The 12,237-nt window shown below is 38.2% G+C and overlaps 1 protein-coding gene across 2 annotated transcripts; it reads right to left on the bottom strand.

Moving 5' to 3' along the window:
• Nucleotides 1-459: 459 nt before the first annotated feature.
• LOC122879471 (probable E3 ubiquitin-protein ligase HERC6) lies at nucleotides 460-11,846 on the bottom strand. Of its 2 annotated transcripts, none has more exons than XM_044203599.1 (23): nucleotides 11,588-11,846; nucleotides 10,467-10,623; nucleotides 10,290-10,366; nucleotides 9,389-9,616; nucleotides 8,470-8,561; nucleotides 8,221-8,348; nucleotides 7,909-8,063; nucleotides 7,521-7,579; nucleotides 7,208-7,299; nucleotides 7,043-7,102; nucleotides 6,786-6,882; nucleotides 6,385-6,565; nucleotides 5,882-6,033; nucleotides 5,170-5,289; nucleotides 4,943-5,041; nucleotides 4,561-4,740; nucleotides 4,073-4,213; nucleotides 3,678-3,844; nucleotides 3,447-3,513; nucleotides 3,270-3,340; nucleotides 2,653-2,836; nucleotides 1,700-1,802; nucleotides 460-1,499 (listed from the first exon to the last, which is right to left on the bottom strand). In XM_044203599.1, the coding sequence occupies exons 1-23, from the start codon at nucleotides 11,808-11,810 to the stop codon at nucleotides 1,267-1,269; spliced, it is 3,066 nt and encodes a 1,021-aa protein (XP_044059534.1). In that variant the 5' UTR covers nucleotides 11,811-11,846; the 3' UTR covers nucleotides 460-1,266. The 2 variants fall into 2 exon arrangements, with proteins under 2 accessions (XP_044059534.1, XP_044059535.1); XM_044203600.1 differs by having other exon boundaries at nucleotides 7,521-7,576; nucleotides 11,588-11,845.
• Nucleotides 11,847-12,237: the final 391 nt, after the last annotated feature.

Here is a 12,237-nt window from a genome sequence, read left to right as displayed (position 1 = left end):
CTGCTGAGGTGGGAGTTGTTTTATGTGCTCAAAATTCGCTCGGAATTGTTTTTCTCAGATGTGATTTTTTTTTTTTTTTATCACACAAACTATTGCAGCTAAATTTGCATTACAAGGAATAACTCTTAATCAACCATTTATACGAATCCTTGAGCACTGCCAACTAAAATTTCATCTTTTTATCCTTCCTCTACAGGCCTTTAAGTTTACAAGATAAATGTTTGCACTTTTTAATTTGATGTGGATAGGCCTGCTGTTAACTACAAAAGTACAAGAATACAAAACACAAGAATAGTGTTTTATAAAAGATAATGATGAATGAAGTAAACCAGGAAATAACCAGACCCTGTTGGATATTAGAAGACTGTGTTTTGATAGTTGGCCTGTGGTTTGCAACAAAACATTAAAACATATTAAAATGACTACATTTTCAACATAATAATAAACTGCAAGCCGGTATTCCAGAGAAACACATTTATTTACTAGGTTATTAAGGTACAAAGGGCAAGAAAATAACTGATTTATTGAATTACACACAGTTTAGTTTTTTTGAGACTAAATATTTGCTTAAGATTTAAGCTTGTATAACGAGAGTACTTAATGCTAACAATGTCATGATATAAAGTGTCAAAAAAGTGAGGTTGTCATCTCAGTATAGTGGATCTAAGCAGACGTGTAGCAGTGACTGAAAGCAATGGCAGTGGCCTAACTGCTGGTTTTATATACTGTATACTGAAGTGAAAAATGATTTGGTCCAATATCCACCCCTCTGTCACATGATCTGGATACTTAATACCAGTGATTTTATTTCCTGTATGCATTCTGGTGTACATTCAGGATGTATTTACTTCCTTTCAATTGTTCCTACTTGTGCATATTTTGGTTTGTGACTTGACAAAGCTGAATAAGTATGTGGAAACATTGGTTCTAACTCTAATAGTTAAATAACTCTAGACTGCGCTATTGAAGAACATTTTCAAACTGGACTTCAGCATTTAACAAGTGCAAGTGGCATCAACATCAAGTGAAATTAAAAACAAATACATGTATTTCTACTAAACTACTAAATGACAGCACATGGGCTGCTAAGTCCATCTACATAACCAATATCACTATGGATCCCAAGTTAAAACTTACTTTAACATTAATATAGCAGTGTCTACATTTAGAAAAAAAAACTGCTACATTTGACAGATTGTAGAGCTACAAAAGCACCAAAATTAACTGGAAACAATATAGGGTGTTTTTAAAGAAGCCTTCGTAACTTCAGCCTGTAGGGTCTTCTTTCCAGAAGCCTCTATTGTGATTGATGGCCTGAAGAAGCCTGGTCTGCATTGTCCTCTCGACTGGGTATCTCTGGTAGGTTGGCAGTAATAACAGACAATGACAGGTGAGGGATTCTGGCAAGTGGAGGTCAGTGGAATCGGGCAAGACAGCCACTCTCATCTTGATGCTCTCCATACCCAGGAAGGGTACACGGTCGCAGCCTGTGAGGAACACTGGCGACAAAAATAAGGAAGAGATAATGCAAAATGATCTGAAATTCATCTTAAATTAATTAAAGAAAACTTTGTAGAATGCCAAGGAAAACATCTATATTTTTTCCTTCATTAAGTCTGAAACTGATAGAGACAGTACCGCTCCGCTGTATAGGAAAACTTGATAAATGATAATAAGCACAATCATGTATAACACTTACAAAGGAATTTTTTCTTTTCCTCTGCTGTCATTTTCTCAAACACCTCCCAGAAGGTCACGATGTTTGGATGCTCAGCGTGGTAGTCTCCTTCATAAACTGTGTTCTGTTTGGAAAAATCAAAATAGACAAATATAAGTTGAAATCTAACAAGGGATAATATATCACTCACGAGTACATTTACTTTTTCTACTTTAAGTACATTTTGCTGATAATACTTCTGCACTTTTACTTAAGTAGGATTTTGAACTCAGGACTTTCACTTGTAATAGAGTTTTTTTCCATTGTTGTTACTTTAGTAAAGAATCTGAATACTTCTTCCACCACTGACTGTAGAATTTACCGCAGAATCATTTCCAAAACATACCACAAGTTTTTAATTTGATTTCCTACATAAAGTTACAGTATTGCTTTTAAAAGGTAATCCATCAGCAAACATGAAGTCGTCCTTTTTCATTAATTGGTCAAAGTTAAATTGTGTGATGATGCAATTTGTCTTTAAATGGTGTGTTCAGGTAATCGTAGGAAACTACCAAAAAGCACTGAATTCATAAACTATGCTGTCAGAAAATCTAATCTGAAAACAAACAACAAGCAAATATGACACTCTAAAACTGGTAAGGTAAAATTTGTTGCTGTTTGGCAGCTGACTTACAAGTCTTGGGTGACTTCCCCACGAGCACTTGAACACACAAAACTGTAGGAACTTAACTTACCATAACTTAACTCAAATTTCAAGTCTCTGCATTGGAAAACTGTCAGGAGTAATGTGACATACAGACAAACCGGCTAATATGTGATTTAATTTTGTTTGTCTTATTTTGACACTGTATTCTTGTTTAAAATGATCAAACTATCTGAATTTGAAATGAGTGTGTAAAGATAATGCTCAGCATCTACATTTCTGACTCTCTTCAAGATTCAAAAGGCAAAACCTCTCCTGGTTTTCAGCAGACCTGCTTGAACGCCTCCCAGTCGTAGTTTTCTTGGCCCACCATCACTACTTGCAACTCCTCCGGCTGGAAGAACTCTACCACGTTGATGTCACACACCTTGAAGAACCCTCTCTTGAACGCTCCGAACACTCCCTCCACCGATTTGTTGAAGGCATAGTCGACAAAGGCGGCTACAAACTCCTTCCTGTTAAGAAAAAAAACGTAAAATTATTATTAAGTGGCTTCAACCGAGTGCTGACATAGTCCAGAGTCTCTGTTTACGTAAATGTTTCTTATATAATCCGAGAGTACACTACACTAAATCTTGAATGGCAGAAGGGTATTGTTGCACTGCTGACAGTTTGAACTCTGCTGCATGTTGCACGTCATGTCACAGCAGGGATTATGCAGTTTACAAAGCGTGTAGCTTTAAACTGCTAGATGGCAGCAAAAGCAGGATTTTCAGCCAACATGAGAATGCATAATTATGTGTTAGTCGACAGTACACACTGTGAAATGACCAGAAAGTTGGGAGGATATCAGAGACACAGACTGACAGAAATGCAATACATATTTAAATGTTGAGAGGCAGACTCTCAATCTATGCGGATTGTAACAGTAATTCAGTATGAACACACCTGTTTGACCACGTGACAAGTTTTCCAGTTTCTGTGGGATCAAGCTCAACGGTCTCACCACCCCAGCTCACCTATAATGAGTAATAATTACAGTTAGATTGCAATATTGCAGCCACACGTGTAGGCAAGTATGAAATAACACTGGCAGTCATTCTAACTGTGATTTAGTAAACCTACAGTGAAAGTAGTTTCCAGGTTTTTAACTTCATCAGGAGTGTAGTCCTCCATCATGCACCGCCAAGACCTGAAGACATATACCCAAAGGTCAATTTAACATATTTGCACGTCACCTATAAAGTGTTTTAAATCCAAACTAGCAAACTATATACTGTTGTTAATCAAGGTGACAGAAGAATAGCTGTAGATTGAAACAGCAATACAACAATGTGTTGCATTTTTAAATCTTACTCTCCCACTACAGGTTCAAAGTCCCTCATGTCATCCAGTGAGGGTTTGAAGTTAAGCAGCTTCTTGAAGAGAACCAGTGGGAAGGGCAGGTGGATGATGTTGTGGTTATAGAGGGCCAGGCCACACAGAACGCCAAACAGGAAGTATGTCTTCTCCTCCACTTTCGGCTGTTGGTTGATGACAAACACACGATTAGGATTTAGCAAAATTCTATAACTGTCCAAGTTTTTGCAGGGTGATGAGGTCAAATGTACAGTATGTGTTGCTTTAACTTTTACATCTCCAGCTTGCTTAAGAGCGAAACTGTAAAATGGGGCATCAGACATCAGGTAAAAGCAGGATTAATAAATGCAAGAATTCAATACATGGTTTTCTCTTTGATTAACTGGTCGTACCCTTGGAGGGAACCAGGCCAGAGTCTCTCTCTCGTTGTACATGAACATTTCAGATTCGGGAGCTTTCAGCTCATCGAACACATGCAGGAAGAAGTCCCTTTGGTTCACATTCATCACCTTCCTGTCATCCACAAATTGTACCTAGGAAGGATAGAATAATACTTTTTTAAATACCCCGCTGAAGTGTTCTTGAATACCAACTGAATTACTATCAGCTCTAAAGATAAATATGTATGCACGACTTCCCTGACATCCATTTTGTGCTTTTGACAAATGGTTTTGTGAAGGAACTTAATAACGGCTCATGACTGACAATTCTGACAGCTTATGATTTTGACAATGTTTTTGTCTCTTGTGAGTCCCACAACTTTAGGAAGTGCAAAGCTAAATTGCCTTTAATTACTCTGGAATGAAGTAATATATAGACAAAAGCTGACAAATTTTGCTTCAGAACACTAAAGGTGGCAAAGTTTTTATAGCGTGTTTACCAGAAGCTTCCTTTTGAAGGCGCAGTGGTCGGCTGTACCGAGCTGTCTGAAGGTGTCCTCGACCAGGTGAGTTCGTCTCAGAGTGAGCAGGAAGACCGGAGCCGGGACAGAGTCTGGGGGATCTACCCACAATTGATCAGGCCACCTCAAAGCCCATTCATGAATTATATTGTGCGCTTCCTGTAATTACAAAACCCTTCTTTATAAATAAGTCTCCTAACGGATGGAAAGCCATTTTAATATAATCATACAGTGCGAGATACAGTAGATATTCTTTAAAATTAATACTCAAATTAAGAAACAACTGCAGCCGTATCATGCAGTACCATTAATGTAGACCTTCAGTAAAATGTTTATAAATGATCTGTTTTTAATACTGTACCTTCATTATCAATGCAAAGATGTTAAAGATTGCCACCTTGCAAACCAGAGTGAACAGGAATGGGTAGCGGCAGAAAATGGCGGGTGTGTTGACGTCATCCTTTATTAAAAAAATCAATGATTTACCAAGAAATAATTTCAACAATAAGCAATCCAACAGAAAATTTGAACTATTCAGGTTCCTCTGAAACACTGCAACATCGTGTATTCTGTACTGTATGTTTTTACCTCCACTCCAGAAAATGCCTGCCAAAGAGTGACGTCCTCCGTTGGCTGCACATTACTATTGATTTCCTCAACGTAAAAGGTGCTCAGTGGGACTTTGTAGGACTTTCCAGCTTTGTTTGCCTGTGAAAAAAAATACATTACAAAAATAAACAGTTACACACTAAATAAAAAATATATTTTCATTCGGTAATGTATTACAAATGCCAGACCATCAATGGTCAATGGTGGTCAGACAGTTTTAAAACATCATCCTGAGCTCTGGTAACTTGTGATGAGCATAAGTCAACATTTTTTAGGCTAAACAATTAATTTGATTATTCAAAAAAGTTATCAATTAATCAGCAGTGAGACTACTTTTAGTCTCAGTGTTCTGGTCACACAAAAGAACAAATATTTTCCAAAAATCCTTTAGAAAATGACAGACCTATGCTGGAGAAAATGCCCAAACACCTGCCTCTGAGGCAGCAAAATGTCTGACAAGTTACGGCACAAACTGCAAATTCAAGCTGCCTACGAGCTAAAATCAACCCTCTCTAAACCCTTTGTTTTTTTTCAGCCACTGGTCCAGATTCAATATAGATCAGGGGTCCAATTCTGTGTTTATGAGCCCAGGATAAATTATGTACTTTCATCTTTCATCCCAAATTCAAAAAGTATAATAGATCAGGCACTAAACCCACTGATGACTGAAATAAAAACACACAGCACTGACTTTGTAGAGCAGCTTGAGGACTTCCAGCAGGAATTTGACTCCTGGGTTGTGAGTTGCCAGGAGGCCATTTTTTAGCATGAAGGCCAAGGCATTTTTGAACACCAAGATGTGCTTCGTTAGTGTGGAGGGTGTCAGGGAAGACCACCAGCGTTCTGCAGAACAAAAAACACATACAGTTTATTCACCCTATTGGACTTATACAGCATTTATCAAGTGAATACCTCACAAGTTATTAAAGAGCAGAACAGTTTTATCTACTGATGACTGTCTAGTTTAATATTATACATTTTAAACTTTGGCTGGAAGAGCTTCTGTGAAAACTATTTATTGAGGGAAATATAAACTTAATTAAAGTGAAAAATTCAAAATATTATTTTTATTTTGCAAGGCCATATTCAATATTTAATGGTTTTGAGATATTTGTCAATACTGTACAGTAAGCTCAAGGATCATTACATATCTCCCCCACACCTGTGAAAATAAAGTTTGCTCTAATTGTTTACTTAGTGTTTCCTGATTCTTCTCATTCATTTCTGCAATAACGATAGCCAACGGCAACACAATGTTCATGACATTAGAGTCCTCTTGGAGAAGGGGGCACGTCAGCAGAATCAGGAGGATCTCTGGTGATTTTAGGGCAGTTCTTGAAAGGACAAGCAAGTCCATCAGGACGTTTAGGTGTACCTGCATGGAAAAGAGTTCTATGAGATAACACAGCAATGTTTTCACAGCATGCATTTGTTTGTAAATGAATACATCAGTACAAAATGTCCTTGCTCAAAAGAGGCTGAGAGCCTGATAGGTCACGACTGGACTAGTTTTCTCATTCAGGCAATTTATTTCCTAAGCAAAAGAACAAATGATCTCAGTGAAGCAGGAAAATAATCTAATTTATGTTCTTAACTGATTGTTTGATCCATGGTATTGCCAGCAGCTTGTCGAAAGCTCGGCTAGCTGTCTCAAGGTCCACAGTTAAGGCACCTGCTTCTGATGGAGGCCCACTGATACCCAAAGCAAAGCATTAAAACAATATGGCCAATATGGGTAAATGATATTCAGTTTATCTTTTAATTCTAAAGCTTACTCTCATAATCTTAACATCATAGTTGATTTTGCTGCTAAACATCACAGACAGTGGCAGCCAATAGAAAAAGGACTCACTTGGCCTTCGTGAAACTTGCAACAAGACTTGAACTTGTGAAAAACATTGAAACTATTTCTCTGTTGAAAAAAGAAAGGGGTAGCCTTACAAACACTGTAGTTACTGCAATATTTCATATGTGCAGTTACATAATTACAACCGTAATACAATTGTGAAAAAAGGACCTCTTTGCCTCTGCGTTGCCATGTCTCACTGACAGCCATTTTTGCAGTTTGGTCTCATCAAGCCGCCCAGTTATCTGACCTCGGTCCAAGCTCTTAAAAGACAGACATTAGATATAACTTTAAAACCAGCCAGCCTAATGAACATGACAAAATAGTCATTTAAACTTCAAATGAATCTGAACATTTTCTGATACAAGTGGACATTAAATCCAGGTAAAGAAAAATCAGTTTTACAGCAGTGTGCTTAAAAAAATCAGGCTATTTTTCTGTGAAAATCTATAAAAACGAGTCTTTAAATAGCTGAACACATTACCTTTGTAGGTGAAGCATAAGTGAAGTTTGTATTCCACCCAGCCGATATTTTCAAGTCTGCTTAAACAAATAAAAACCAAAACACATTTACAAATGTCATTTAGATGTGCTAGTCTTACACCACCAGAACAGAACACAAATTCCCTTTCAAATCAACATACTTAAATATTAATTTAACTGAATATTTTACTTCTAAACTGTTTCCAACATTTCTGAGGAAGTGTCCACGAATAAGGACCATCTTTAACTCAAAACTTCATCTAATAATAATCTTTGGCAGCCAGGAAGTGCTCTGCTTCATTACCTAATGCATCTCCTGGGATGATATAAGTTTACCCCATACGCCTCATTCAAATTTACTAAACACCACACAGCTCATACATTCATACCTTTGGGTAAGGCTGCTGCACTGTCTGTGGTCCATGGAAGTTGTACCAGAGTGGGACTCAGACTGTCCTCTGGTCGTCCAGTCCCAATTTGACCTTTGGTCCCATTGCCAAAAGCCCACAGTTGGCCAGAGGAGCCCAAAACCAGAGTGTGACATCTGGGAGACAAAAAAAGACAGAATTTAATGAGAAACTTAATATGGTGTAAAAGCATTTTATAAAGTTAGGTTAAAATTAGGCGTCTCAAGTTGGATATTGTAAACCTGATTTTATGACTGTCACCCTAAAATACCAAAATTAAGCACAGGTTTCTACCTGCCACATGAAATCTGTGAGGTGGGTCCATCCAGACCTTCAACCAGTCTGGGTTTCACTTCATCAGCAGAGGAGTTGTGACCGAGCTGACCGTAGCGTCCCTCTCCAAAAGTGAAAACCTGGCCATCCTAGAAATCACAGCATCACATAACAACATAAGATGCCACGCCTTAGACTGCAATTATCTTTACAATGTGATAATTAATCACTGGCGGAGAACCGGGCTGAAAGGATTAGTGACGTTTGTACCTTTGTTAACACAGCAGAGTGTGCCTCTCCACAGCTTATGAAGGAGACACCCAGAGGTCGGAGGGCAGGTACCATACAGATGTTGAACCTGCCTGTTAAAGATGATAAGAAATGGGAAAAAAAAGATTGCAAGAATGATGATACATATATTGAGCTAAGTTAGATGAAATGTGAATCGGGAGGTTGATGTGAGGTTAAGAACTCGAACAGTAACACAGAAAACAATACTTTCCGAGGTTCTGAAGGTATTTCCAGAATCCTCAACCATCCAGATGAAAAAATATGTAGTTTGCGGCACGATGAAAAAGATTTTTAACCTGTTGCAAGTCTGTTTACTAATCCAAACAAAGATGGTAGTTGGAAATAAAAAAATGTAATTTTAAAAGTTGTATTATCACTCACATTTGTCTATATTGATTATTTTACCTTTTCATAAAAAATAACTTGTGTATATTTTTTTCATATTAGACTAGCAAGGGCGTCATTTTGGCTACCTACATAGAAAATTTAATCACAATTCTTTTCTTCAACATCGCTCTGTTACTGAAATATAACTGTAATGCATGAGAGGCACAAACTGGGACTAGTGCGAGTTTAGTTTGATTTAATGATAGTTCATATTTATTATTATTTTATTTAGCTATAAAAAACGTTAAATGAAAAACCTCAAAAGCCCAAAACCGAAAGAAAACAGCTACTTTTAAAAATTTAAAACTGCCACTGCAACACTCATTGCCTGCAGGTGGTGTAAGTATTAAAATTGCAGCAGCTGTTACTTTCTTCGCCTTTAGGTGGTGCAGACTGACATGTGTAGAACTGGGTTGACAACGACCGATGAGCTCCACCTTTATGGAAATTCTGCTGCTTGCTAAATGTGATCAAGCGAGTTTGTGACTGAGTTCAAGTCAATTATTTGTACCCTTCTCATCCACCCTGTTGAGCCCCAGCTGGCCAGATTTGTTGGCCCCACAGCAGTACACCAGGCCTGGGAGTGTGAGGAACAGAGTGTGGGTCGCTCCGGCTGAAATCTGGGTCACCGCTACGCCGGTCAGAGCAATCACCAGGACAGGTGTATACTGCAGTGACACCTCCTTCCCCAGGCCTAGCTGGCCATGACTGTTCAAACCCCACGAGAAGACATCTCCTCCTGGAAAGTGGGAAATAGTGGAGAAAAAATTACTAATTTAAAAAGGTCTGTACACTCCATCAGTAGATGATGGAAATGTCAAATTAACATTTAACTTAACTCACAATATGTACACCATGATAACCAATTATACCAATTAAGCTACAGAGGCCATGTAATAATGAACTATTTCTTATTAAACAAACTAATTTTCACATATAACTCAGGTGTTATTAATAGGAAGCTTGTAGTAGTTTCAAGAAAATTAAGTTTCTTCTCAGTAAACGTGTTTATGAGCATTACATAATTCATACCAGACAATCCTTTCTATTACTCCTCTACTCTAAAAGGGAACCTGTGCTGTGAGTATTCATTTTTATCTCATACTTGTCCGAAGGAAATGCTCATAAATATGTGTGTTTTTAAAATATATATATTTAACCAGGATGGTCTCGTGGGATTAAAATAGCTTTTTTGAGAGTTGAATGTTGACTGGAATGTTCCCGCTGTGGTTCGTTGAAACTGCTGCTGTCAAAAACATTAACTTGCACACTATTATGTCTGCAGGGAATTGGAAAACTGGATTTGGCACAGTGATATAGTGACATATGAAACCAAAAATCATTACTGCATTACAGCTGCCACTGTTCCATATAAACACACAAAGACGGCATCTGTGTGTTCAGTGTCTTACCTTTAGTCAGTGCCAGGGAGTGGGAGCTTCCACAAGCAACTTGAATCACGGGTACTCGCAGTGGTATAGGCACCCGACTGCATGTTGATGAGACAAGAATAGGTTAAAAATGAACTAAAGCTGCCTTTCAGTGATAAGTATGCATATTTATTCATATTCCACAGACTGAGATCTTGCCTTGGTCTGTGATGGTTGCACAGTAGCTGCGGTAACATGCCTAGCTGTCCATCCTCTTCTGCCCCCCAGGAGAACACCTGTCCAGATGTACACACAGCCAGACAATGGTCCCGACCACAAGCCATCGACACCACATCACCCAACCCCTCCACACGACCTTATACAGGATGACGGAGAAGCACAAACAGAAACGCACGCGGTTGATACCTTTCACATTAAGATTTCAACATGAGATCAGCTTGATGTGATGCATTGTTATAGATCTAACACCAGTAAATGAAGTTCCACCTAAACCTGCTACAACAAAATGTTGCTTACATGTTAATGCATCAATAATAATAATCCAATAATTGAATAGAAAAACTGTAACTATAATAATTTAACAATGAAAGGGTCCATTGTGCACTTTTCCTTTTGATAGTTTAATTATATTGTGCTGATAGTGTATGTTTACTTGAGTAATATCTTGAATGCTGGGGTATTTTAAATTGTAATATTTTTGCTTTTACTTAAGTAAGTGATCTAAATACTACTGCATTTACCTATTCCTCTATTTTTTATATGTCTACCTATATTTTGCAGTTCATCAGACTAAACATCAAAGCTAATCAACATGTCAAAACCGCGAATGCATGTCCTGAATGTCCAACTTTCCTACCTGCGCGTGAACTCAACGCATAATAATGTGCAGTTCAGTTAACTTTCGTTGCCTGGGAAGACATGAAGGAAACGAAACTGAAACGAATCTCTATTTGCCTCCGTGATGTTTGATGATGTGATGGTTTACAGCTTTCGATGGATGCAATAACCTGATGACGTTGTCAGCCAAAGTAAACAAGTTAAAGTTCTTCCCTCGATTAACTTGTCCTGTTAGACTCATGAAAAAGAACCAAAGGGAATCAGATAATCCCGCAGTAAAATGTAACAGTCATGGGGAAAAGAAAACGTGTGTGTTAAGTTACATAAAAAGTATTTATTGTTTTTTATTTTATAGCTGAACTAAGCTATTTTAACTATTCATAGCCTATTATAATAATCCTACTAGGAATGTTACGTTGGTATTTTCTTGTTATGTCGACTATTCTGCTGCCTTTTCGAGAAATATCACCATTATCACCTACCTGGTGTTCTTCCATTTTTACATTTCGTTCGTCCAAGTTGACCCTGTGAGTTGTGTCCACATGATAAAACCCCTCCATCCCTGGTGAGGAATAAAGTGTGCTCGTCCCCACAGCAGATGTCGGTTATAACCCCGGGGACGTCAGTCCAGGACACCGGACTGAGGGCTGTCTGTGGACCAAACTGTCCCCTGGAGCTGTCTCCCCAACAGTACAGCTGCACCATGTCTCCACCTGTACTGGACTGATGCGTTTACAGCCTCTGTGGTGGCAATTTATCTCAGTTGATGCGGCCTTCAGGGGCTGTCGGAGGTATCACAATCACTATCGAAAATAGGCACTTGCTTGTATAGCATAGTGTGTAGGTCTTTTATAAGAGTTAAAACGAACATCGCGATAACTAAGTTTGTTACTGGGTACAGTTTATCATTTACTTTCGACCAAAAGCAAGCAATGCACAACCAGTAGGATTTACGTCTGAAGTACACTAATTTACGAGCTTACCAGGGAATAGGGAAGGCAGCATGAGAAACAAAAGACGTTACTATGGAAAATGATGAGAGCTCCTGTCTTTCAAAAGTCACTTTCGATTATTTAAGCTCTACGAACGAAATGTTACTCACCTTTAATATCGTAAAATACAACTTAGTCTA

The sequence above is a fragment of the Siniperca chuatsi genome, linkage group LG7 (genome assembly GCF_020085105.1).
Source record: "Siniperca chuatsi isolate FFG_IHB_CAS linkage group LG7, ASM2008510v1, whole genome shotgun sequence".
Lineage (NCBI taxonomy): Eukaryota > Metazoa > Chordata > Actinopteri > Centrarchiformes > Sinipercidae > Siniperca > Siniperca chuatsi.
This window is presented reverse-complemented; position numbering and strand designations above follow the sequence as displayed.

Coding starts and splice junctions, on each gene's coding strand:
- LOC122879471 (XM_044203599.1), bottom strand. CDS start 11,810: ATGGTGCAGCTGTACTGTTGGGGAGACAGCTCCAGGGGACAGTTTGGT. Junction 10,624..11,587: donor TAAAAATGGAAGAACACCAG/GTAGGTGATAAT, acceptor ATCCTGTATAAG/GTCGTGTGGAGGGGTTGGGT. Junction 6,034..6,384: donor GAAGAATCAGGAAACACTAA/GTAAACAATTAG, acceptor TTTGTTCTGCAG/AACGCTGGTGGTCTTCCCTG.